The following is a 27,851-nucleotide window of genomic DNA, read 5'->3' on the forward strand; positions in this document are numbered from 1 at the left end:
CTCAGATGTTTGTAGGGCCCGTTGTACTGCTTAGCACAGTCTTCCTTACTCTGGCTTATTTAGCAGAGAACTGATCGGGTGGAAGAGAGATCCAGGGCAATCACCGTCATCATTTACATCTGCATGCCACTTTATAGTTTGCAGTGTATTTTAACATCTGTGAACTCTCTTAATTTTCTTAGCACCTTGCCAGGAGAGTGCTTATATTTAGAGAGAGTGTATTCTTGGATAACTCTGGCTGCGTGTCTTTTCCTTAAATTGTGCTGGAATGTGTATATCTCCTGTAACTTTTATCCTCGAATTGTTCTAGTTTCAGTTTGTCAACTGGTGGTAGTTTCATCTAGCCTCTTGCCCTGGGATGATTTGGCAGCACTGCGCATTGGGTACATTTCAAGTTCTATCCTCTGAATTTGACCAACATCATTTCCTTTTTTGCCTGTTTGACTGCCCCACCTTCCTCTCTTTGGGAGCCCATCTTTCCTCCACCTCTCATTCCAGAACCCTGGACAGAGTAATTAATCTCAGAGCAATCGTCATCAAGCCAGCTGTTGACTTTAACAGCCTGTCTTCAATGTTTGACTTGCTTCCTATCCTGAGGTGCTATGGGTGAAGTTAATGACCTAAAAAATTGCCCATCTATCATGTGAGCCTAGTTAGGAGGGAAATGTTTGATTTTTTATGACGTGTAAATAATATGTTTGGAGACATTTTCAAACATGTGTTGGCCTGTGTGTCAGAGCTGGTTCCCTAAACAAGGTGGGACAAATTGGCTGGGTAATAGAGCTTAATGACAGATTTTCCATTCATCAGAATGGAGAACGTGCTTTATTAAGATAATTAACAGATCACTTGTACAGGTGATACTTATTGCACAGAAATTTCCAAGTTTCTTTCCCTTGAATAAGCTTTGAAAGAGATCTTGGCTATGTTTCCTTGTTTGCATTAAAATGATCAATGGCAGTAAATTCCCGTTTTTTTCCAAAACTGCTAGTAACTAGTATCCTGCCCTCTGTAAGTGCAAAAGGTGGGTGACACACTTGCTGCTCTTCCAGCAGTCTGTGTGTTTATCACCAGGTACTCGGGCTCCCCTGGTGAGGAGTAGAATTGCATCCTTTCCCAGCTCCTAGACTAGCATCCTTAGAATTAGAAAGGGCCTCAGAGAGCCTAAAGTAATTGATTTTACATCAGGACACTGAAGCCCAGAGAGGGGACGGGACTTGGCCAATGCCACACAGTACACTCATGGTAGAGGCATCTGTGGGATAGTGGGACTAGTACTGAACTGAGAATCAAAAGGCCGGGGTTGACATTAGGCAAATTGTGTCACCTCTCTGCCTCTCAGTATCTTCATGTGTACACTGGGAAAAGTGTCTAGCATAGGGCCAAATACAAACAAATGGCTTTTTTGTAGTCCTCTTTCTACTGTACCATGTTGCTTCTCTATGAGTGTAACCTGAAGATTATAGATCAGAAGTTGATGTCAGGGAGAATGAGCAATCTTTAATCAATGCTGTTTTTTTGTTTGTTTGTTTGTGTCTCCGTAGGATTCTCAGTTGTCCACAATGAACCCTGTTTATAGCCCCGTGCAGCCTGGGGCTCCTTATGGCAACCCTAAGAACATGGCCTACACAGGTGAGTGGTGTGGGAATGGCTCTCATTTTGAGAAGTGGTGGTTAAGGCTGTTATCTCATAACATTGTGAATGACTTTTGGTATACTGTGCCTCCAAAAGCCCTAGTAAAGCTTGGGAACTTGTAAAAGGGAGACATGTCTGGAGTCTAGTGCAGATGGAAATGACATTCTTAAGACCATGGTCTATTGAATTGCCAACTAGGAGAAAGGAAGGGAGGTAACATTTATTTATTACTGAGTACCTACCATGGGCCTAGCCCTGCGCTGGGCACTTTTACATATCATGTTTAACTTTAATCTTAGAAGTAGTTGTACAGGGTGTGGTTTATTATCGCCATTGCACAGATGAGAAACTACAGTTTCAGTAAGAGGCCACAAACAAAAATAGATATTTGAACCCAGGTCTGCTGATTCTGAAGGCTGATCTTTTTCCTGACTGCATACCATGCTGTTTCCTACTGCACTGCCTTTGTGTATGTTGTCCCTCTGTCTAGAATGCCATTGTCCCCTGACAACTTCACCTTATCCTTTAAGATCTCGGCTCTGAGCTCAGACAGCACTTTTCCAGGGAGAAGTCTCTCCCTTACTTGGCCTTGGGCAAGCTTTTTTTTTTTTTTTAATTTATTGATTGATTGATTTTGGGCTGCGTTGGGTCTTCGTTGCTGCGTGTGGGCTTTCTCTAGGTGCGGTGAGCAGGGGCTGCTCTTTGTTGCGGTGCGCAGGCTTCTTATTCGGTGGCTTTCTCTTGTTGCGGAGCACAGGCTCTAGGCACGCGGGCTTCGCTAGGTTTGGCTTGCGGGCTCTAGAGCACAGGCTCAGTAGTTGTGGCACATGGACTTAGTTGCTATGGGGCATGTGGGATCTTCCCGGACCAGGGCTCAATCCTGTGTCACCTGCATTGACAGGCGGATTCTTAAAGCTCTTTCAGATAATAGCTAGATGACTTTGGACAAGTTGCTTAGCCTCCCTGAATTTAAATTTATTTTATAAATTGAGATCATATTATCTATTTCACAGGATAGTTATGAGAATTAAATGAGATAATTAGTACTCCATAGGGAGAAAGGGAGGATTGTCTTTGGTTCTGCTAATCAGTGAAGATCAGTATCAGCCTGGAACTATGGGGTTTCTTGGCTGCGTTGGGTCTTCGTTTCTACGCTCAGGCTTTCTCTAGTTGCGGCGAGCAGGAACTACTCTTCGTTGTGGTGCATGGGCTTCTCATTGCGGTGGCTTCTCTTGTTGTGGAGCATGGGCTCTAGGTGTGCGGCTTTCAGTAGTTGCAGCATGTGGGCTCAGTAGTGGTGGCTCGCGGGCTTAGTTGCTCTGCTGCATGTGGGATCTTCCCAGACCAGGGGTCGAACCTGCGTCCCCTGCATTGGCAGGCGCATTTTTAACCACTGTGCCACCAGGAAAGTCCCTGGAACTATGTTTTCAGTTAATTTTTCTGCTGGGATTCTAAGACTACACAGGTAGTATAAACTCCACATAAGTAGAATACATTCAAACTTCACACAGGCCAAGGTTTCAAATTCTTCAGGAAACTTTCTTTTTTACCCTTAGCTTCCTGTTGTCTCTGTACTTTTCAGACAAATTTTTTTTCTTTTAAACTGACTTATGACTTCTCTAAATTCTCAGCTTTATGCAGGGGAATTTGAGTTCCAGCTCTTGGCTTCTCCAAGGCCCAGAGCCTCATCTCCCATCCCCTCCATAGCTATGAAAAGCAAGCCCTTTGATTGCCCAGACCGAAAAACCTTCCCAGAGCATCCCAATATCAGTTCACTGTGAGACTTCCTGATTTTTCATTTCATTTTTTGACCCTGGAGATTTTTTTCTTTCCTAAAATCTCAAGTCTGCCTGTGTTTGTTATATAACATAAACTGTTTGTTATACTTTTTATCCAGCTTTTCTAAGTGTTACGGAGTAGGCAGATTTTCAGGTTATCTTTTCCTCCACATTGCAAGAAATAAAGATCCAAGTGAGATAATCTGTAAGCAAATGCCAGATACAATGCTTTAGAGTAAACATTCGTTATTATTGTTAGTAACAATAATGGTTATGTTAAAGAGTGTTAATTACCATTTGGCAAGCACATACTAGGTACTTTATATATATTAATTATAATCTTATTAATCATAAACCCCATAGTACTCTTCTTTTAGCTAAGTAACTGGTAGTTTAATTCAGGTTGTATTACTTGGCCAGTATATGTAGCTTCTGAAGGATGAGGAAAGATTTGAACTCGGATCTTTATGATATCAAAGTGATATGCTTTCTGTTATAGCAAGCTGATTTGTCTTAAAATATGTGCTTCTTTCACTGCTTCCAGTGATAAGCTAGGGGAGAGGGTTTTCTTTTCAGTTTCTAGGACTAGGGAGCCTCACCTTTGAGGAGCTAGGAGCCTGCTCCTGGCCAGCAATTTGGGGTAGACTGGGAAGGGGGCAGTAGAAGTAGAGGGTCAAGTCCATTGTGCTGTCATCTGCTTCAGGGGTAATGGGGTGGTGGACACAGGGAATAGAGAAGTTGGGAAAATTCCTGATTTTAAATTCTCTCTGAAATGTAAGAGGGAAATAAAATACAGCTTTGCAATTATAATTCTGACACTAATTCCAATGTGCGGGTTCTTTCCGCACACCAAGCTGTTCTCTGACACCAGCTGGGTGTCCTACAGTTCAACTCAATTCTGACACTGTCTACCTGGAGATAATGTCATTTCAGAGGTTGAGAGCTCAGCCCCGCAAAACTGTCCTCATTTCGGATGCCAATCACAAGTCCAGGTTGTGACCTGTGCTTCTGACTGATTGGCTATAAATCAGAGGTTCCCATAACCCACCTCCTTGGGTTCAATTAATTTGCCAGAGCAGCTCATAGAACTTAGGAAACCAGTTTACTCACTAGATTATTGGTTTATTATAAAAGGATGTAGCTCAAGAACAGGCAGATGGAAGAGATGCATAGGGCAATGTATGCAGAAAGGAATGTGGATCCTCTAGAGCAGGGGTCTCCAACCCTCCGGGCCATGGACAACTACAGGTCCAGGCCTGTTAGGAACCGGGCCTCACAGTAGGAGGTTAGTTGCAGGCCAGCGAGCAAAAGCTTAGTCTGTCACTCCCCATAGCTCGCATTACCGCCTGAACCATCCCCCACATTGCTCTCATTACCGCCTGAACACCCCACCCCACCCCACCACCCCTCCCCCGTCCGTGGAAAAATTGTCTTCCATGAAACTTGTCCCTCATGCTGAAAAGGTTGGGGACCGCTGCTCTAGAGGGTGCCACTCTCCCAGCACCTCCACATGTTCACCAACCTAGAAGCTCTCGTCCTTTTTGGTTTTTATGTTGGCTTCAGTACATAGGTATGATTGGCCATTGCTGATTGATTCAACTTGCAGCCCCTCTCCTCTCCCCAGAGGTCAAGAGGAGGGGTGGGACTGAAAGTTTCAAATCTTCAATAACATTCTTGGTCTCCTTGGCAACTAGCCGCCATCCTTAGGTGCTTTCCAAAAGTTACCTTATTAACATAAACTCGGGTGTGGTTGAAAGGGGTTTGTCATGAATATCAAGACATCCTTTGGGAATTCCCTGGCAGTCTAGTGGTTAGGACTCTGCACTTCCAATGCAGGGGCAGGGGTTTGATCCCTGGTCAGGCCGTAGGATCCTGCATACCATGCAGCGTGGACAAAACAGCAACAACAACAAAAAGACATCTTTATTGCTCTTACCACTTAGGAAATTTCAAGGGTTTTTAGGACCCCTGTGCCAGGAACAGGGATGAAGACCAAATATATACTTATTATGTCACAATATCACAGCAATACAATGTATTCCAGTGAACAGTTGTCTTCTAGCCAATTGACAGCGTTCTCTCTCTCTCCTTTTAAAAGCTCTTTTACTGAGCACTTATTGTGTGCCAAAAATTGAGCTCAGTGTTTTACAGACTATTTATTTATTTATTTATTTATTTATTTTTTGTGGTACGTGGGCCTCTCACTGCTGTGGCCTCTCCTGTTGCGGAGCACAGGCTCCGGACGCGCAGGCTCAGCGACCATGGCTCATGGGCCTAGCCGCTCCGCGGCATGTGGGATCTTCCCAGACTGGGGCACAAATCCTTGTCCCCTGCATCGGCAGGCAGACTCTCAACCACTGCGCCACCAGGGAAGCCACAGACTATTTATTTTTATACTTGCAGTAATCCTGTGAAGTGGTTATAACTAGCTCCTTGAACGCCTTGGAAAAGTGAATTTAGAGAATATAATCTGTTCATATACTTTCAAATAACTGAATGTGTAGATAGAGTTGTAGAATGAATGTTTATGTCCCCCCAGATTCATATGTTGAAGCTCTAACCCACAATGTCATAGTATTTGGAGATGGGGCCTTTGGGAGATAATTAGGTTTAGATGAGGTCATGAGGGTAGGGCCTTCATAGTGGGATTAGTATGCTTAGAAGAAGAGGAGGAGACACCAGAGTTCTCTCTCTGTCATGGGAGGACACAGCAAGAAGGCTGCCATCAGCAAACCAGGAAGAGAGAGCCCTCACTATAACTCAACCAGGCTGGCACCCTGATCACATACTTCCAGCCTCCAGAATTGTGAGAAGGAAATTTCTGTTCTTTAAGCCACCCAGTCTATGGTATTTTGTTGTGGCAGCTCCAGCTGACAATAAAGATAGTACAGTGAACACTTGAATATGCTTCACATAGATTCACCATGACAATGGGCTTTTTACAGACTGGACATTTCTTTTTCTGAAAGGCCTCAGAAATGTTTCTCTGCTAGAAGTTTGAAATGAAGTCAAGACCAAAACATTCTCTATTTTTCTTTTCTTTCTTTTTCTCTTCTTTTCTTAAAATATTCTAATAGTGAGAGTGTCCAAGGATCACCAGAGGTCTGGTATATGTGCTGAAGAGAGGACAGGTTTTGGAACCTATCAGATCTGGAGTAGAATCTAGGCTCTGCCACTAATTAGCTGCGTGAGCTTGAGTGAGTTATTTAACCTTTCTGAATCTCAGTTTCCTCAACTGTGAAATGGGATAATGATCTATACAGATGGTTGGTTCATGGGTCCATGTTTATAAAGCCTCTGGCACCAGACTTACAGTTGACACTCAGTTAATGGTTATCACAATGCACAGCAATGAGTATACCTCTGTAGGGGAAAGAATATGGGATATGGAGTTAGTGACTTAGATTATAGACCTGATTCTGCCACTTAAAAACTATGTGACATCAGATAAATTATTAAACTTTCTGGGCCTCAGTGTATCCTTTGCAAAAAGAAAAAGGACTAGGAATGCCTTCTTTACAAGACAGCTGAGAGTAATAAATGTAATAGGGCCAACCACTGATTTGTGAAGTTTCAAAAACCCAATTAGAAAAGAATTCTGAAATGTGAGAGCAGATGGACTCCCTTATACTAACCCATCATTTTATAGGTGAGAAGATAGAGGAGTGTTTGAGGAAAGTGTTGGAGCTAGGTCTTGTACCTAGGTCTTCCCACAAAGTAACAACCAAGGTTTTATCCTTGAAAACCTTGCTTGTCAACATCCTGTCCTGGCCACTTCCCAATCTTCTGCTGGCCCAGACCAGCTCACATGCTCTCCCCACTCCTGTTCTGAGCCCTAAATGCATTTCCTAGCTTCAGCATGCAGCAAACATGTTAAATACTTCATATACCTCCCACAAAAGACATGACCCTCAAGGTTGCAAAGCTAGGAAATCAATCTGTTCATATACTTCACTAGCATTTTTCATCAGTTCGTTTTCCCCTAGAATGCTTTCTTTACTTAAAAAAATAAAGTCAATTTAAGAAGCAGATCTGGGGACTTCCCTGGTGGCACAGTGGTTAAGAATCCACCTGCCAATGCAGGGGACACAGTTTTCATCCCTGACCCGGGAAGACGCCACGTGCTGTGGAGCAGCTAAGCCCATGCACCACAACTACTGAGCCTGCGCTCTAGAGCCTGCGAGCCACAACTGCCGAGCCTGCGCACCACAACTACTGAAGCCCATGTGCTCTAGGGCCCACATGCCACAACTACTGAGCCCGTGTGCCACAACTACTGAAGCCCGTGCACCACAACAAGAGAAGCCACCGCAATGAGAAGCCCACGCACCACAACAAAGAGTAGCCCCCACTTGCCATAACTAGAGAAAGCCCTTGCGCAGCAACGAAGACCCAATGCAGCCAAAAATAAATTTAAATTAAAAAAGTTTTTAAAAAGCAGATTTGTATTTGACACGGCAGTTTATCAGCTAGAGGACCTCAATAATTAAGCTGACAGCCTGCAAATACAATGAATAATCTGATATATCAGTAAGGTTTAAAAAAAAAAAAATCTTTCTCTGCAGTGACCCAGGCCCTGTACCTTTCACCCTTCTCTGTTAAGGATCACCTGGTGGAGGTTTTAAGACTAACTGACATTTGTACTTTGTTCTTTGCAAAGAACTTTTGTGGGTTTTTCCCCTATATATTTCTTATAACAAGTCTGGGGAGATAGCCCTTATTTTCCAAATAAAATGACTGGGGATGAGCTTTCCCAAGGTCATGCTACTACTGAGCCCGTGTGCCACAACTGCTGAAGCCCGCGTGCCTAGAGCCCGTGCTCGGCAACAAGAGAAGCCACCACAATGAGAAAGAAGCCTGCGAACCACAACGAAGAGTAACCCCCACTCACTGCAACTAGAGAAAGCTCATGTGCAGTGATGAAGACCCAATGCAGCCAAAAAAAAAAAAAAAAAAACTAAATAGTCAAGTTTTCCCTTTTAAAATAAATAAATAAGTAAATAAATAAATACCTTTATGTTTCTCACATTACATCTTTCTTCCCCATCCTTCCCACCCTTTATCATTCAGGCCATTCTTACTCTTTCTTGGATTATTTACACTGCCCCCCATCTGGTCTTTCTGACTCCTATCACATACCTTCTCCCCAATGCGTTCTTTACAAATCAACTAAAATCATTTTTCTAACTTGAAAATTTGACCACATCACTCAAGTGCTTAAAACCCTTTAGTGATTCTTCACTGTCCTTTGGATAAAGTCGAAACTTCTTAGCTTGCAATAGGAGATTTTTATGACATGACCATTCAGATCTCTCCAGCCCATCTTCTGCTCATCTTATCTATCTATATTCTCAGTTCAGATGGTGGCTGTCATTATGTTTTAGAGCTATAATTTCATTAGAGGTCATCAAATACAATCTTATTCTCAGATGAGGAATCTGAGGTCTTATAAGTGCCTAAGGAAAGAACTTATTACAGTTCACAGTGAATTCAGTATCTGATTTACTAGTACCCAGCTTGCCCCTGGCATACCATGAATATTGTCTAAATATTTTTTGGGTAAATAGATGGATGGACAAATATCAAAATTGGAAGTAGAAACCAAAACTTTGGCAGCCAATCTAGTTCTCTTTCTACTTACTTTATGCTGCTTCTTTATTTCCAAGAATGAATATGTATGTATAAACACCTGGTATGTAGTTGGGCTCTCATTAGGTACTAAAACATTAGTAGCCATTGTTTTATTAGTCATCATTATATCCCTAGAGCCTAGCACAAAGATGGGTACAGAGTAGATTCTCGGTAAATTTCAAAGGGAGAAGTGAAGGAGAAGAGAAAGGAAGGAAAGGAGGGAGGGAGGGAGGGAGAGAGAAGAGGAGGGGAGGGGATGGGGTCACATCAGAGAATTATGAGATGGGGTTGAGGGAAAGACTCCTTTGATCTGGCTGCCCTTTCTAATGAGTAGCCCTCTGTCATGGCAAGAAGAGTCTGGGACAGGTTGCCAGTGTGGGAGAGATTGTTCTTGCTTTGTAGGTGAATGAACCGAGCCTCAGAGAATTTAATTTGGATGATCTGTTGTGACTGGTCAACCCTTTGGATGGACCAGATGGAACAGGGGGATTTTTCTCCTTATGAGTTATGAAGAGACAGCAGAGATCCTCAGAGAAAACAAAAGGGATCTTCTCCCCTTGCCTACTTGGTTTATAGCAAATTTTCTTTTTTAACAATGATAGTTGAAGTCTAACAATTCCTTCGAGCTTCTTAGAAAGGAAGAGGTATCCTCAAACCTCCTACATTACCTATGTAGTCAGCCTTGGACTGGCTTACTTTGGGTTTCAGCTTCTTTGCTAACAAAGCCAGATTTGACTTCTAAAAACAAAATTAACTTTCAGTTATAAGATAAATAAGTACTAGGAACGTAATGTACAACATGATAAATATAATTAACACTGCTGTATTTTATATATGAAATTTACTAAAAGCAAATCCTGCATCCTCATCACAAATAAAAAAATATATTTTTCTATTTGATTTTATATCTATATGAGATTATGGATGTCCACTAAACTTATCGTGATAACCATTTCATGATGTATGTAAGTCAAATCATTATGCTGTACACCTTAAACTTATTATTATAAGTTATTATTATAAGTCAATTATAATAAGTCAGTTATATAAGTCAGTAACTTATTATTATAAGTCAATTATATCTCAGTAAAACTGGAAGAAAAAAATTGGACTCGCCCTTACCAAATTTTCTCTGAAGCTTTAGAAAACAAGGGTCCGCAGAACCCCATGTAATAATAGATAAGAAGTAAAATACAACTTTACCATTTGTAATTTCATTGAATCCTTATAACAGTTGTATGAGGTAGAAATTTTTATTAAAAAATTAATTTTACAGATGAAGAAAGACTAAGAAAAGTCAATAAGTGTGTACAAGTTTTTACTGCTTGTAAGTGGCAAAGCTAAGACTAGAGCTTAGGTTTACTGGAATCTAAATCCAATTCCAGTGTACTTCCCACTCCACCAGGCTGTCAGGCAAGGCCTCTCTGGATTTTAAAGGGAACACAAGCAGTGTGTCTGCCTCTGATACATTATATGTGGTGTCGGTACAAAAAGCAAATGGATTAAATCTTGTCTGGGCAAGAATCATGCACATTAAACTGATTTGCTCTTTGCTTGTGGCTGATTTACTTGCCTGGATCACAAAATTATTTCCCACTTTGGTAGGAAAGAAAGCAGTGTTTTCCCCCAAAGAAAGAAGTGTTGACCTTGAGTTATTATTCCCCTGCTCCTTTTGGCTTCCTGTTCTCTGAAGAAGTTGTTCATTAATTTCATGTCTTTCTAGACTGTGAGCTCCTTAAGTATAAAAGTTAAGAACCTCCTGTGCCTAGAAGAGAGCAGGCAGTTAGTTACTCATTAAATATTCATTGAATTAAGTTATTATCATTATGTTTATATTAATTATAAACTACTGTTGCTGTAGGTAATTATTTTATAGTAATAACTACCATTAATGTTAAGAAAGCTAGGGTGGCTATGCTATTATCAGACAGAATAGACTTTAAAACAACAAAAAAAATGTTACTAGAGTTAAAGAGGGACATTTTATAATAATAATAAAAGAGTCAATCATTCATGAAGGTATAACAATTATAAACATATATACACCTAACAATAGAATCCCAAAATATGTGAAACAAACTATACCTAACAGATATCTGTAGGGCACGCCAACAACAGAATTTAGTTGTCTCCAGTACACATGAAACATTCTCCAGGATAGTCAGTATGCTGGGCCATAAAACAACTCTCAGTACATTTAGAGGATTGAACTCATACAGAGTATGTTCTCCAGTCACAATGGAATGAAGTTATAAATTAGTAATAAAAAGAAATTTGAGAAATTTACAATTTAGTGAAAAATAACACACTCCTGAATAATCAATGGGTCAAAGAAGAAATCACAAGGGAAATTAGAAAATACTTGGAGATGAGTAAAACACACCATACCAAAATTTATGGGATGTAGCTAAAGTATACTTAGAAGGAAATTTATAGCTATAAATGCCAACATTAAAAATGAAGAAAAGGGGCTTCCCTGGTGGTGCAGTGGTTGAGAGTCCGCCTGCTGATGCAGGGGACATGGGTTCGTGCCCCAGTCTGGGAGGATCCCACATGCCGTGGAGCGGCTGGGCCCGTGAGTCGTGGCCGTTGAGCCTGTGTGTCCAGAGCCTGTGCTCCACAGTGGGAGAGGCCACAACAGTGAGAGGCCCACATACCGCAAAAAAAAAAAAAAAAAAAGAAGAAGAGTGATCTCAACTCAGTAACCTAACCTTCCAACCTTAACACACTGGGGGGAAAAAAAGAGTAAACTAAACCTAAAGCAAGTAAAGGGAAGGGAATAATAAAGATTAGAGTAGAAATCAATGAAATTAAAAAACAGAAGAACAATAGAGAAAATCAATAAATCAAAAGTTGGTTCTGGGCTTCCCTGGTGGCGCAGTGGTTGAGAGTCCGCCTGCCGATGCAGGGGACGGGGGTTCGTGCCCCGGTCCGGGAAGATCCCACATGCCGCGGAGTGGCTGGGCCCGTGAGCCATGGCCTCTGAGCCTGCGCGTCCGGAGCCTGTGCTCCGCAACGGGAGAGGCCACAGCACTGAGAGGCCCGTGTACCAAAAAAAAAAAAAAAAAGTTGGTTCTTTGAAAAGAGCAACAAAATTAACAAACTTTTATCTAGACTGATTAAGAATAAAAGAGAAGACTTAAATTAGTAAAATCAGGAATGATACAGGGGGCATTATTACTGATTTTACAGAAATAAAAAGGATTATAAGGGCATATTATGAACAATTATATGCCAACAAATCAGATATCTAGGAGAAATGGAAGAACTACAGATGGTACCTGACTTATGATGATTCAACTTAGGATTTTTCAACTTTGCAATGGTGTGAAAGTAGAAAATCTAAATAGACCTATAACATAATTAGTAAAAAAACAAACTTTCTACAAAGAAAAGCCCAGGACAAACATCTTCATTGGTGAGTTCTAACAAATATTTAAATAAGAATTAACACTCACCTTCCACAGACTCTTCCAAAAAATAGAGGAGGGGGGAGTACTCTCGGCAAGTATTGTCCTGATACCAAAATCAGACAAAGACATCATAAGAAAACTATAGACTAATATCCCACTTGAATATAAATGCAAAAGTCCTCAACAAAATAGTAGCAAAACGAGCAATAACGTATAGAAAGGGTTATATTATACACTATGACCAAGCGGGATTTATCCCAGGGGGGAAGATCCATTCAACATAGGAAAATCAATCAGTGCAACACACCATATTAAAAATTAAAGGACAGAACTCACATAATCATCTCAATAGATACAGAAAAAGCTTTTGACAAACTCTAATACCCTTTCATGATTTAAAGAAACAAAGAAATGAACAAAAACTCCAACAAACTAGGAATAGAAGGAACTTCCTCAACCTGATACAGGACATTTATGAAAAACCCATGGCTGTCATCATACTTAATAGAAAAAGACTGAATGCTTTTCCCATAACATTGTGAACAGGCAAGGATTTCAGGTTTCACCACTTCTATTGAACATTGTGCTGGAGGTTCTAACCAGGGCAGTTGGGCAAGAAAACGAAATAAAAGTCATCCAGATTGGAATGGAAGAAGTAAACTAGCTGTCTTTGCAGATGACACGATCTTGCATAGGGAAAATTCTGAGGAATCCATGCAGAAACTATTAGAACTAGTAAATGAGTTCAGCAAGGTTGCAGGATATAAGATCAATATATAAAAATCAATCATATTTCTGTACAGTTGTAATAAATAATCCAAAAATGAAATTATGAAAACAATTCTGTTTACAATAGCATCAAAACAAAAAAATAGGAATCAATTTAACAAAAGAAGCATAAAATATAAACTCTGAAAACGACAAAACATTCTTGAAAGAAATTAACGATCTAAATAATTAGAAAAATATCCCATGTTCATGGATTGAAAGATTTAATATTTTTAAGATGGTAATACTCCCCAAATTGATCTACAGATTCAACACAGTCCCTATCAGAATCCCAGCTGACTTGTTTGCATATTTTGATAAGCTGTTCCTAAACTTCACATGGAAATTCAAAGGACCCGTATTAGCCAAAACAATCTTGAACACGAACAAATTCAGAAGACCCACACTTCCCAATTTCCCAGAGCTTATTAGAAAGCTACAGGTAATCAAGACTGTGTTTTTGGCATAGGGGTAGACATATGGATCACTGGAATAGTATTGAGTGTCCAGAAATAAACCCTCATATTTACAGTCAGTGATTTTCAACAAGGGTACCAAAAACAATTCAGTGGGGGAATGAACAGTCTTTTCAACATATGGTGCTGGGACAACTAGATATCTACATGTGAAAGAATGAAATAGGACCCCTCTTTCACATCATATGCAAAAATTAACTCAGAATGGTTCAAAGACCTAAATATAAGAGCTAGAACTATAAAACTCTTATAAGAAAACTTGGAGGTAAATCTTTGTGACCTTAGATTTGGCAAGGGTTTCTTACATATGATACCAGTAGCTCAAGAAGCCAAAGAAAAAATAGGTAAATTGGACTTAATCAAAATTTAAAACTTTTGTACTTCAAAGGACACCATCAATAAAACAAAAAGACAACCCACATATTTGGGATAAAATATTTGCAAATCATCTGACAGATAAGGGACTTGTACCAATGTTTATATGTCAAGAACTCTTACAAGTCAATAATAAAGACAACCCAACTAAGAAATATGCAAAGAATCTGAATAGATAGTTCTCCAAAGAAGATATAAAGATGGCTAATAAACACATGAGAAGGTGTTCAACATAATTAGTCATCAGGGAAATGCAAATCAAAACCACAGTAAGGTTCTATTTAACACCCTTAGAATGGCTATAATTAAAAAGGCAGATAATAACAAGTGTTGGCAAGGATATGGAGAAATTAAAACTCTTATATACTGACGCTAGGAGTGTAAAAATGGTATAGCCACTTTGGAAAAGAGTCTGGCTATTCCTCAAATGGTTTCCTGTCTCTATGACCTTGCTTATACTGTTTTTATTTGGGAATGCCAGTTCTTTTATCTTTGCCTGTCAGAATCCTGCCTATTCCACAAGGCCCAGCTCCAATTCCAGTTCCCCAAGCTTATATACTTAGAAACAGATTCTGCTAGGTTGTATGTCTTTATTTGGTATTACAAAATTGCCTTTCAGAATGCTTTTATTAATTCCCATTGTTTCAGATCCTTCCTAACACTTGATATTGTCAGACTTCAAAATATTTGTCAGTCTGATAGGTGTGAAATGATATTGTATTCCATCTACTTGCATTTTGCTGATTACTAGTGTCGTTGAACATCTTTTTCTTTTCTCCTCCATCTCCCGACTCATTTGAGTGATTTCTTCCATGAATTGCATGATTAGATTCTCTTGCCTTATTTTCATTTTCTTACTGATTAATATGAGTTCTTTATTCTGGATACTAGTTCTTTTTAAATGTGTGATAAATATCTTTTCTTACTCTGTGCTTGCTATTTTTTTTTTTTTTTGCGGTATGTGGGCCTCTCACTGTTGTGGCCTCTCCCATTGTGGAGCGCAGGCTCCAGATGCGCAGGCTCAGCAGCCATGGCTCACGGGCCCAGCCACTCCACGGCATGTGGGATCTTCCCAGACCGGGGCACGAACTCGTGTCCCCGGCATCGGTAGGCCGACTCTCAACCACTGCGCCACCAGGGAAGCCCTCTGCGCTTGCTTTTTAACTCTGTTTATAGCATCTTGTCATACAGATTTAAATTTTGATAAGTTAAATTTATCAACCTTTTGGTCTCATCTAAGAAATATTGATACTTTCTAATCCCAAGGTCAAACTGATATCCTCCTTTTTTTTTTTTTTTTCTAATAGTTTTAAAGTTTTTGTTTCTTTGTTTAATTTAGGTCTTTGGTCTTTCTGGAGTTGGAGAAGTGAGAGGTGGGGATCTAATTATTTTTTCTTCACATGAAAAACCAAGTATCCCAATATATTTTATTGAATCTGAGCAAGATTCTTTCCTTTACCAAATCTTGTTAAACAGAATAATGAAATGAAAGAGTGAATTGATCTGGGAGGGAAAGGGATTCATGGACCAAGTCATCAGTTTGCAAGATTTCATCTTGCTTTTTTATCTCTTTTAAAAGATAAATGCAGGGAGGGCAGGAATCATTCACGAACAGTCTGTAAAGTGCTGAGCACCTTCCCATCTGTCTTATAGATGGTGGCGGGGCGGAGGGAGCAGCAGCATACTCCTGGAGTGGTGGTTGAGACAGAATAGGCCATCTGCTTTCCATTAAAATTTCTCCCATACTGGCAGATAGGGAACTTTGGTGATATTTTTAGATTTGTAAAAGAATGTTTCCCCCTGAGGAATAGAACACACTTACCTTATGTGCTTACTTAGTAGCAATTTTATTACTAGCTTGAACCTAGCCTATTTTCTTATCTTTTTTTGTTGTGATATTGTTTTTATACTGAAGACATATCAAGCTAGGCCTGCTCTGGTTTTAGCAGCCTTTCTCCTCTAGGGCCCAGCCAAGGTGAATGACCCGCAGGTTGGTGGCCTTTCACCTGATGGATGAGTTCTCCCTGAAGATGCAACAACGTAACTCAGAGCACAGTTGATTACAGGATAGTGCCCCCTTTCTTGTTACCTCACGGGGGAGTTACCTTGCCCCAACTAAGAACAATGCCTCACTTACACCCTTATATTTCCCTGGGGCTCACTAGTGGGAGGCTGGGTGGGTGGGCCTTGAATCCAGTGTACAGGCTTCCTCAGATTCAGGTCTGGTGGGCTGCTCCAGAGCCAGCACTGCAGAACTGCTGCCTGCCTCCCTGACCTACATTCCCACCAGTATAGCACTCTTAGTAGCCAGGCCTCCCAACTAGTAAGAGGAATTCAGATTTAGGCTTTTTATCTGGAGCGAACACATTCAAGGGTCCATTTAATTTATTTTCTTTCCTTCTGCCTATTTAAAGAAAAGGGGGGAAAAAAGCCCACAAACCCTGCATTTAGAATGTTTCCCATCTTTACTTTTAGCCTTTCAGCTCAGTTCAATAAAAATGATTTTGCTGTCAGGATGAAGTTTTGTGAGCTCTGTCTCCTAAACATCTTTGTAATTCCACTCTCTTTATCCCTTTGTTACTGTTTTAGCTTTGCCTTTGGGCTGTTGCACCAACTTCCCATCTGGTCCCTCCTTCTCTGATCTCACCCACTCTGAACCCCTTTCTACATTGCTACTGTAGTTGTTTTTATAAAACACAAATTTGAAACTCCCCAATTTAAAATCCTCCAATGGATTCTTAAATTCCATGTCTTAGCCTGACATTCAGATCTCTTCACAATCTGTCCCCAGTGTTGTTGTTTTTTTTTGCGGTACGTGGGCCTCTCACTGTTGTGGCCTCTCCCGTTGGGAGCACAGGCTCTGGACGCGCAGGCTCAGCGGCCATGGCTCACGGGCCCAGCCGCTCCGCGGCATGTGGGATCTTCCCGGACCGGGGCACGAACACGTGTCCCCTGCATCGGCAGACGGACTCTCAACCACTGCGCCACCAGGGAAGCCCCCCTGAGCGTATTTTTTAAACCTTCATTTCCTGCCACTCTTCCCCACTCACTGTAACCTCCAACCACACTGAACTATTTGCCATTTGCCTGATATGGGATACATTTTCATGCCTTCATGCATGAAACGAATATATATTTCTTTGTCCGCACGCTCACACACCTCTGACAAACTCCTCTTATTCATTGTTCAAGGCCAGCTAAAATCTTTCTTCATCTGAAAAGCTATTCCCAACTGTCACTCCTTCCTCAGCATTTCTACAATACCCCAACATTCTCTGATTATATATCATATATATTGCCTATAGATTAATATAAATAATCTATGTTACTTCCCTGTTAGACTGTAAGCTCTTATGTAGAGAACCTAGCACCATGCTTGGCACGGTAAGCATGTGCTAGATGCTAACTATGCTGATGGATAATGATGAAGAAATCTGGATTAAGTCACTTTAGGCCTTCATTGACCACTTATTACCAGTCTTGTTGTGTCAATTCATTTCTTTTTTTTTTTTTTTTAAATCAAGGGAAAAAAAGAAGAGTGAGCGAGGCAGGAAGAAAATGGAATTATTTTAAGGGAAGATGATTTGTAAATTGAAGTCTGACCAAAGGTGGACAATCAGGATGGGGAAGAGTTGAAGGAATTGAGTCTGGATTTGAGCAAGAGAAAGTTCAGGAAGAATAACAGATATCTTCATATCTGTGGACAGTTGTGCTGGAGCAGAGGAAACAGACATGTTCTGTGAGGGTGGAACGAGGACCAGTAGTTTAGAAGCTGTTCAGGGTTAGATTTCTTACAAGGTTGATTTTTAGCGCAGAGTAAAGAATTTCTTAACCTCCAGAGCTCTCCAACAGGAGCTTTGACTGCCTCAAGAGATTCTGAACACACCATCATTAGAAGGTGTGCTGGCAGAGGCCATGTGGCCAGCCATGTGGGCCACTATAGAAGATATTACAGTGCTGAGTGTCAAATTAGACTCAATCATCTCTAATAACTCTCCTAACTGTGTAATTCAGTGTCTGTGTGATACTTTTCAGTAACGTGAGCATGACCTATATTAGGATACTGAGTGGGAACAGAATAGCTTTTTTTTTTTTAAAAAAATAACTGCACCATCTTTGACCAAATCGATTCTCCTGAGTAATTTCCTGTTTTCTCAGGTTTTGAATCTGAAATAAAAGAATGTTGGCAAAGAAAACGGCAGCCAAATCCAGAGGTTTACACAAAGTAGACTCATGTTTTGAGGGAGGTTGTTAGAATGGACTTTGTCTCATTCAGCAGGCCCAGTTCTGTCTCCACTCTCTTTTTAGTAGTTGTGTAAGATAAGTCTAAGCTTCAATATCCTCATCTATAAAATGGGACTAATAATGTATTTCATAGTTAGGGTAAAAATTAAGTCAGATAAAGAAGTGCCTGGCACAGTGCTCAGAACGTGTTACAGATTCAAAACTGTATCCTTCCTCTTGCCCTCTTCTTTTTTATTTTGAGAGAATTAAAGATTTTTGTTTTGCTTGTATGGTTTTTTTGGTCGCCCCTAGGGTTGGGGGACAGTTTTCTTCATTTTAATTGTGAGCTTCAGAACTAAAGCTCTCTCTTCATTGCATAAGTGTTCCCCCTGCTCACAAAGGAATAATCCTCTTTGTCTTCCTGACCCAAGGAGTTAGTCTTCCACTACCTTTTTGATACTCTGCTATTTTTACTTCCTAAAGATCAAGTAGTTTCAGAAACAGTTTCTGATTTCTTTGAAAGTAATTTCTAATTTCCATATTAATCAAAAAAATAGCTTTACATTTCTTCAGTCCTAATCCTAGTAACAAGAAGTAAAAGGGATTAGATTGTATTAACATCTGTAAAGCAGTTAAAATGTACACATCAGAATCCTAGGAAACCTGATCACTACTGTAGCCTTTGAGGTACAGAGGAGAAAAGCTTACTTGTGTCCATTTATTCTCTTCACTCTTGACCTCCAAAGAATATAAATACAGGAGGGGCACATTTGTTCCCAAGGAGCAAGTCATAGTTATTTGGTAGGTGTGGAAAAGGCCAGTTTCCACCACTGATTTACTGAATAATCTCAGCCAAAATATCACTTTACCTCTTTGAGCCTTGATTTCCTTATCTACAAAATGGGGAAAGTAACATTAGTGTTGTTTTGAGGCTTGAATGACATAGCATGTATGAAAATATCTTTTGTCTGAGTGGTGGGTGAAATATCCATGGTGTATTATTTGAATTCCATGTCTTTACCCCCAATGCACTTTAACAGATCCAGGCAGTCTTGGGGAACTGGGACTTGGAGTGCACTCCACTCGCTTTGGTGGGGCAGAACCTATCCAGAGTCTTGGGAGTGTGCTGAGAGGAGACTTCAGCAGGTAATAGCCAGTCTAGCAAGTGTTACTATGACCTGAAACTTACATTCTAGTAGTGGGAGATAGGCAGTCTCCCATAAATACGTAAACATATAGTATATCAGGTTGTTAACTGCTGTGAAGGAAAACAAAGCATGATAAGGAGCACAGAGAGTAATGAAAGTTGAAGATAGTATTTTAGAATGTAAGGTGACCTTTGAACAGAGTTCCAGAAGGGAAGAAAGGGTCAGGGTAAAGGCTCTGAGATGGGAAAGTGCTTGACACATTTGAAGAACAGCAAGGAGGCCATTGTGGCTGGAGTAGATTAGCATGCAGGCAAGGAGAGGAGGTTAGAGAGGTAGCTTGTGGGTCATTGAAAGGATTTCATCATAATTGTCTTGGGAAGCTACTGTGGGGCTTAAAGAGAGGAGTGTCATGATCTGATTTAATGTTTTAATGGATCTGTTCTGGCTGCTGTGGTAAAGAGACTGCATAGGATCAAAGGTAGAAGCAGGGAGACCCATTAAGAAGCTATTGCAATAATCTAGGTGAGAAATAACAATGACTTGGACTAGGATAGAAAGTATGTAGGCAATGAGATGTGGTCAGATTTTAAATATATTCTAAAGGTGGAACTGAAAGGATTTGCTGATGGATTAGATGTGGATAGGAGAAGAAGAGTAGAGTCAAGGATGACTCTAAGATTTTTGGCCTGAGGAGCTAGAAGAATGAGTTGTCATTTACTGGTGTGGAGAAAAAGCTTAGAGAACAGATTTGGAAGGGAATGGGAAGATAAAAGTAAATATTTAATTTTGAATGTCATAAGTTTAAAATAACAATAGCTAACTTTTTGAAGTCTTAACGGTTTGCCTGGCTCCTAGTACTTTGAGGTCTTACTAATTTAATACTTATAGCAACCTATTAAGTAAATAATATTATTATTCCCACTTTACAAATGAGAAAACTAAAGCACAGAGAGGTTAAGTAAGTGGCCCAAAGTCACACAAATAATTAGTGGTGTTGCTGGAATTCAAACCTAAGCTTAGATCTAGCTCCAGAGACCGTACTCTTAGCCACTCTACCCATATAGCCTTGATGTCTAGCAAACATCCAAGTGGAGATGTTAAGTAGGTAGTTAGATACTGTGAGTCTGGAGTTAAGGACAACAGTCCAGTCTAGCAATATGAAACTTGGGCATAGGTAGTGGACAGATGAAACTGAAAAGGTAAGTTAGGGTCAGTGACTGTAAAGGGAGATATGGTCACAAGAAGACAAAATGATGAGATCAAGACCTAAAAGGCAACCTACCCTTTTAGGTGTGGTTAACCCATCAGTCCTGCTTCATAGAGCCAAGGAAGGTACAAGCCAAGCCACTTATGGATGTCCCCAAAATGCTACACTTCATCCTTCTGCCTGGAATGTTCTTCCTCTCCTTCTTTTGTCCACATCAAGGGACACCTAGTGCCCAGTATAATCCCTGGCAGACAATAGGTACTAAATAAATGTTGGTTGATAAAGGCCCCTTTTCTGCTCACTTTACATCCTTGTCATGGCACTTTTCAGGCTGCATTCTAACTGTCCACTCATCTGTTTTTCTCTCTCATTACTTGGTGACACTCTCAAAGCCAGGGACCCTCTTGGATTTGTTTCTTTTGTTTTTAAACCTTTCATAGCTCCAGAATACAATGCCCTGGGTAATCTCTTTATTGAGTACCTATTCTCTACAGTTATCTGTGCTAGGCACTAGCACAGCCAGCATCATCAACAGAGGCAGCAGGATGAATAATATCAGTTGGGGACAAGGAAACAAAATAAACAAAACAAACCCAGAAAAGTTGTAGGAAGGAAGCCCAGCTTTCATATGATGCCCTTTTTGGACAGGGGAAGTTGATGGTTGGGAAGGGATACTCTCTACTGGCCACAAAGACTATTTATTCATCACCACCCTGTGTTTGAGAAGCTTGGATGCTTGCTGTCCAGGCTGAGGGGAAGAGGAAGTGGTGGTATGCTCAGGGAGTAGAAAATAGGAACTGATCAAGAGCTGTTGTGTACATGCAAATGAGACATAGCTATGCCTTCAAGAAGCTTACAGATTGGGGAAAGCGGGGCGGACAGGAAATATAAACAAACCGTTGAAGTACACTGTGATAAGTTCTGTCATTGGGGACGCATGTGTCTTCAAATTTGTTCTGTTCTACAGGGTAGAAGGTACAGATAGAGTTTGGTGAAGTATGAGATGTCCCTTTCAGACAATCAGAGCAGTTTCACAGTGGAGGGGGGCTGCCGAGTCTCAGGAAAGGACAGAGTTTATTATGGTCAGTAGAGGCGTAAGAGCGGGGATGAATGATGCGTGAGTGTGTTGCAGAGTAACCCTAGCCTCAAATGGCCTTGAAGGTGCTTCTGACCTCTGTAATCCCTTCCTTTTTCTCAGCCTAAGGATGTCACCCTCTTAATTAAGAGGGCTCTTTCTAATGCTGCCATTCTTTGATACCTGCCAAATTCAAGTGAATGAAAAATAATTCTACTTAGAAACACTGAAGGAAGATCCTGTAATTGCCCGTAAAGTAAAAGACATCTGAAATGACATAATAGGGGTATGATTACCCTTGGCTGTACAATCTCTCACATGAAGCTGAATACAGATTTCAGCCATGAGACCAGGTCACTTCGCTTCCCAGATTAAACCCTTGACTTTCTCCTTGAGAAGTGGCAGACCTCCATATTGCTAATTAAGTGACAACAAGTTGGCTGCCTTGGTTCTGAAATCAGAAAATGATTGGGAGTAAAGAGAGATGAATTTTCTTTGGAATTGGAAAGGATTTAGGGAAGGGTATATTAACAAAGATACATTATTAAAGCTCAATATTTATAAATCCCAAAGAAGCTTTTAGGGATTTGGGGATTTAATCTTTGACTTTTAAAATCAGCTTTCCATTGTCAGTCAAAATACCAATGAGCATTTAAAAACTGCAGGGAGCAATGAGACAGGCACTTACACACTGCTAGTATGAGTACAAATTGATAGTCTTTCTAGAAAGCAGTGTGGCAAAGTATGTGAAGATTCTTAGCATGTCACTTATCATTTCTGCTGCTACTTCCCTGATCTGAGCCCCATCATCTATTGCAAGGAGTTTGCAGTAGCCTCCTAACTGGTCCCTCTGCTTCTCTACTCTTCCCCCATTATAGTCTGTTTTCCACACAGCAGAGTGACTCTTTTCAAACGTAAGTCAGACCATGTTATTATTCTGCTCAAGACCCCATCATGGCTTCTCATTTCACTCAGAGTAAAAGTTGAAGTCCTTACAGTAGCTTGAAGGCCCTACACGAACTGACCAGCCTTTTATCTCTCTGACTCCTCTACAACTACTTTCCCCCTCGCTTGTTCCACTTCAGCTACACTGGCCTCTTTGCTATTCCTCAGACATATCCCATATCATATACTCCCAACTTAGGGCCTTTGAACTGACTGTTTCCTTCCTGTGAAATGCTCTTCCTTCAGCCATCTTGCTTGGTTAACTCTGTTTCCTTCAAGTCTGTGTGGAAACCTTACTTTCTCAGTGTGTCTTATACTGGTCACCCTATTTAATAGTGCAGTCCCAACACCGTGGCACATCTGATGCCCTTTACCCTGCCCTTCTTCTCTTTTCCATAGCACTTAAGACTGTTTTTTTAATATTTACTATTTATCCACTGCCTTCTCCAACCCTCTTAAAATATAAGCTCCACAAGGGCAGGGATCACAGTGTCTGGCACAGAGTAGATACTGAAATACTTGTTGAATGAATGGGCTTTAAAAATAGCACTGTCTTTTGACCTAGAAAGCTCACTTCTAGAATTCATTCCTGAAAAAATAATCAGAAATGCAGCCAAAGATTTATTTGGGTTGTTCTCATACCTTTATTTATAATAATGAAAAATTGAAAACAACCTAAACCTATAAAAACAGAGTTATGGTTAAATAATTTGATATATCTACATAATGGAATATTATCAAGATATTAAAAAGTGTTTTGAAGAGAATTACGTGGGAAAATGCTTATAATGTTAAAGTGAAAAAATAGAATTTAAAACAACATTTACCCTTATCTCACACCACATACAAAAATGAATTAATGATGGGAATTCCACGGCAGTCCAGTGGTTAGGACTCCATGCTTTCACTGCCGAGGGCCCGGGTTCAGTCCCTGGTCAGGGAACTAAGATCCCCACAAGCCGTGCAGCACAGCCAAAAAAAAAAGGGTCAATGATACAAATATAAGGGTCAAAGCCTTAAAACTCTTAGAAGAAAATATAGGGTAAATCTTCATGACCTTGGATTTAGGAAGTGTATTCTTAGATATGACACCAAAAACATGAGCAACAAAGGAAAAATAGATAAATTGGATTTCATCAAAATTAAATCTGATAAAGTTTTTTTGTTTTCTTAGTTTTTAATGGAGTATAGTTGATTTACAATGTTATTAGTTTCTGCTGAACAGCAAAGTGAATCAGTTATACATATATCCACTCATTTTCAGATTCTTCTTCCATATAGTTCATTCCAGAGAACTGACCTATGCTATACAGTAGGTCCTTATTAGTTATCTATTTTATACATAGTAGTGTTGTATATGTCAATCCCAATCTCCCAATTTATCCCCCTCCCCCCACTTTCCCCCCCAGTAACCATAAGTGTGTTTTCTACATCTGTGACTCTATTTCTGTTTTGTAAATAAGTTCATTTGTACCATTTTTTTTTTTTAGATTCCACATATAAGCAATATCATATATTTGTCTTTCTCTGTCTGGCTTACTTCACTCAGTATGACAAATCTGATAAAGGTTTAATATCCAGAATATATTAAAAAGTCCTACAACTCAACAACAAAACAACCCAACTTTTTAAATGGGCAAATGTTTTGAATAGACATTTCTCCAAACAAATGTACAAATGACCAATAAGCACATGAAAAGATGTTCAGCATCATTAATCATTAGGGAAATGTGCATCAAAACCACAAAGAGATACCAATTCACACCTGCTAGGATGGCTATAATTTTAAAAAAATAGAAAAAAATAATAGGTGTTGGTGAGGATGTGTAAAAATTGGAACCCTCATGCATTGCTGGTGGGAGTGTAAAATGGTATAGCTACTGTGAAAAACAGTTTGGTGGCTCCTCAAAAAGCTAAAGGTAAAATTACCATATAACCCAGCAATTCTGCTCCTCAGTATATACCCCCAAAAATTGAAAACAGGGACTCAAACTGATACTTGTATATCAGTGTTCACAGCAGCATTATTCACAATATCCAAAAGGTGGAAACAACCCAAGTGTCCATCAACAGGTGAATAGATAAACAAAATGTGGTATATATATACAGTGGAATATTACTCAGCCATAAAAAGGAATGAAGTTCTGATACATGCTAAAACGTGAATGAACTCTGAAAAAATTATGCTAAGAAGCCAGGCACAAAAGGATAAATAGTGTTTGATTCCATGTGTTAGAATACATAAAGTATCTAGAATAGGCAAATTCATTAGAGACAGAAAGTAGATTAGAAGTTAATCATGAAGAACCTAGGGCCAGGACAGGAATAAAGATGCAGACCTACTAGAGAATGGACTTGAGGATACGGGGAGGGGGAAGGGTAAGCTGGGACAAAATGAGTGGCATGGACATATATACACTACCAAATGCAAAATAGATAGCTAGTGGGAAGCAGCCGCATAGCACAGGGAGATCAGCTCGGTGCTTTGTGACCGCCTGGAGGGGTGGGATAGGGAGGGTGGGAGGGAGGGAGACGCAAAAGGGAAGAGATATGGGAATATATGTATATGTATAACTGATTCACTTTGTTATAAAGCAGAAACGAACATACAATTGTAAAGCAATTATACTCCAATAAACATATTAAAAAAAAAGTTAAAATGGGTATGGGAAGAGGGAATGGAGTGTTATTGCTTAATGGGTACAGAGTTCTGTTTGGGGTGGTTAAAAACTTTTAGAAAAATACATAGTGGGGATGGTTGCACAACATTGTGAATGTAATTAGTGCCACTGAATCGTACACTTAAATGGTTAAAATCACAAATTTTATATATATTTTGTCACAATTAAAAAACATTTTTTTAATCCTTATATGTAATATGCAGTGGTGGACTGGATCAGGCTTGTGTGGGCTCTCTAGACCCAATTGTGAGCTTCTCAGCTACTTATACTTATTCAGTGATGTTGGTAGCTTGAAATTGGCTATGGTTGGGAGTGCTTACACCATGGAACTTAGCAAATGCTACAAATAGGGCTCCGCCCCAATCCCCTTGAGCCAGTTGTTAAATATTTACTAGCTCACCACTGAATATATGTGTATAAAAATTAATGGAAAACTATCTGGAGACATAGATGCCAAACTGCTATTATCTCTGGGGAGGAGAGTAGTATTATGGCAGGAATGTGAAAGTAAACTTACACTTTCTACCATATATACTTCCATAGTGTTTCAGGGTTTTTTACAGTGAGCATATAGACATATATTTCTTGTACTGCTTTGAAAAAACAGACAGAAAAATGTGTATATGTTGGGACTGTGGTATTGGTGATTTTTCTTGAGAGGCTAAAACCAGTCACATATACTACCTGAAATGGCCCATGAAGAGGCTGAAGGCCAAGCTTGGGACTTGGATTCCATTTCCTCAGAAATCTGCTTTCTTCTTGCCCAACTAAATGGAACTTTTTTGTCTCTTCATAGGTTACCCTACAGCCTATCCAGCTGCAGCCCCTGCCTACAATCCCAGCCTGTACCCCACCAATAGCCCCAGTTATGCTCCAGGTGAGGAAAAAGTGAAGCCAGCAGTGGTGAGTGGGGTGGGAGGTGAGGCTCTATTTGGGAAAAAAAAGCCCGAAACACTTGCTGGCCTTTTCATGTCCTTAATTGCTCTGGGCTCAGCCTGTCCACGTTTGATTGTTCAGGGAGTCCCCTCTGGGAACTGGGGCAGTTCAGCCTCTGGGAATAGAATTTCTTCCATTCTCCTTGGGACTTAAAGTTGGCCCATCTCTCTTCTGCTGGAATATCTGAGACGTGTATCCTCCTCACAGAACCTTTTCTGCTCTCCCAGTATCCACACCCAGTTTTTGCTCGGTTTCCCGAGGCTGCTGTTGACACACACACACACACACACACACACACACACGCCCTCGGTTTCCCCTGAGGCTGCTGTTGACACACACACACACCCTCGGTTCCCCCTGAGGCTGCTGTTGACACACACACACACCCTCGGTTTCCCCTGAGGCTGCCATTCACACACACACACACACACACATCCTCGGTTTCCCCTGAGGCTGCCGTTGACACATATATACACACACACACACATACACACACCCTCGGTTTCCCCTGAGGCTGCTGTTGACACATATACACACACACACACCACCCACCCACCCCTTCCTGGACGTGGATTTGGAAGAGAGTGAGAGACTTGCCACATTTTCAAGCTTCAGCGAGGAACTTGTTTTCCAAAAATAATAAAGGCCCAACACTCCTTGGATAGAGGTTGAAATAGATTTGAAAGTATCGAAGTTTGTTTCAGTTTGGGAGCAATGCAGAGGTTTTACCACCATCTTGACCCCCACGCTCAAAAAAACAAGCCACTCTCAGCTGGTGCTTTAATACTCAAGGAGCAGGAGAAAGAATGTGGGCTCTGCAGTTAGTAAGTCCTGGGTTTGAATCCTGATTACTCAACTCACTAGTTGTGAGTCCTTAGACAAGTTACCTCACCTCTCTGAGAAATGTGCTACACCTACCTCATGGTTGTAGATGGTTTTATGTAAGTTCCTCTTCATTTACTCAACAAGTATTTATTTGCTGAATGTCCTCCCCACTAGAATAGAAAAAAGGAAGGATGCTGTCTTTGCCTGAAGTAGCTTACAGTCCATTTGGAAGCTGACGTGTGAGCAAATTCGTGGCTGTACAGTGTGATGAATATTGTAAAAGGAATACGTACAAGAAGAGAGGAAGTGGAGGAGGGAACAACCTCTGTCTGGGGTTGAGGGTGTAGGGGAGGCTTCACAGAGGACCTAGCAGTGGAGACTTGAGGGAGAAGTAAGAGACATTGTTTTTTGTTTGTTTGGTTGTTTTTTTGTTGTTGCTGTTAAGAGGCATTCTTTTAAACATACAAAGGAAGAGTTGGGCATTCTAGGCAGAGTAGAGCCTGGGCAAAGACATGGAGGTGTGAGGAATGACACTGAAGAAACTTGAAGTAGTGAGAATGGTTGAAGCATAGGCTCTAGGGTGGCGGCGTAATAGATGAATCTGGACTACAGATGTGCGAGGGCCAGATTTGGAAAGGCCTTGAATGTCATGATAATACCCTCATTTTCTTGTTTAGTAGTTATTTTTTTTAATACCATTTGTTTTATTTGGCAATTGTGACTTTTTAAAATTA

General features: G+C 40.5%; 1 protein-coding gene across 2 annotated transcripts in view; it reads left to right on the forward strand.

Moving 5' to 3' along the window:
- Positions 1-27,851, forward strand: part of FAM168A (family with sequence similarity 168 member A) — a 183,919-nt gene that overhangs the window by 137,695 nt on the left and 18,373 nt on the right. For both annotated transcript variants that reach the window (XM_024761982.1, XM_024761983.1), the window contains exons 2-3: positions 1,545-1,632; positions 26,153-26,233. In XM_024761982.1, coding sequence (XP_024617750.1) covers positions 1,563-1,632; positions 26,153-26,233 — 151 coding nt within the window. In that variant the 5' untranslated portion in view covers positions 1,545-1,562. The remainder of the gene's footprint in view (positions 1-1,544; positions 1,633-26,152; positions 26,234-27,851) is intronic.

The sequence above is a fragment of the Neophocaena asiaeorientalis genome, unplaced genomic scaffold (genome assembly GCF_003031525.2).
Source record: "Neophocaena asiaeorientalis asiaeorientalis breed wild unplaced genomic scaffold, Neophocaena_asiaeorientalis_V1.1 scaffold263, whole genome shotgun sequence".
NCBI lineage: Eukaryota > Metazoa > Chordata > Mammalia > Artiodactyla > Phocoenidae > Neophocaena > Neophocaena asiaeorientalis.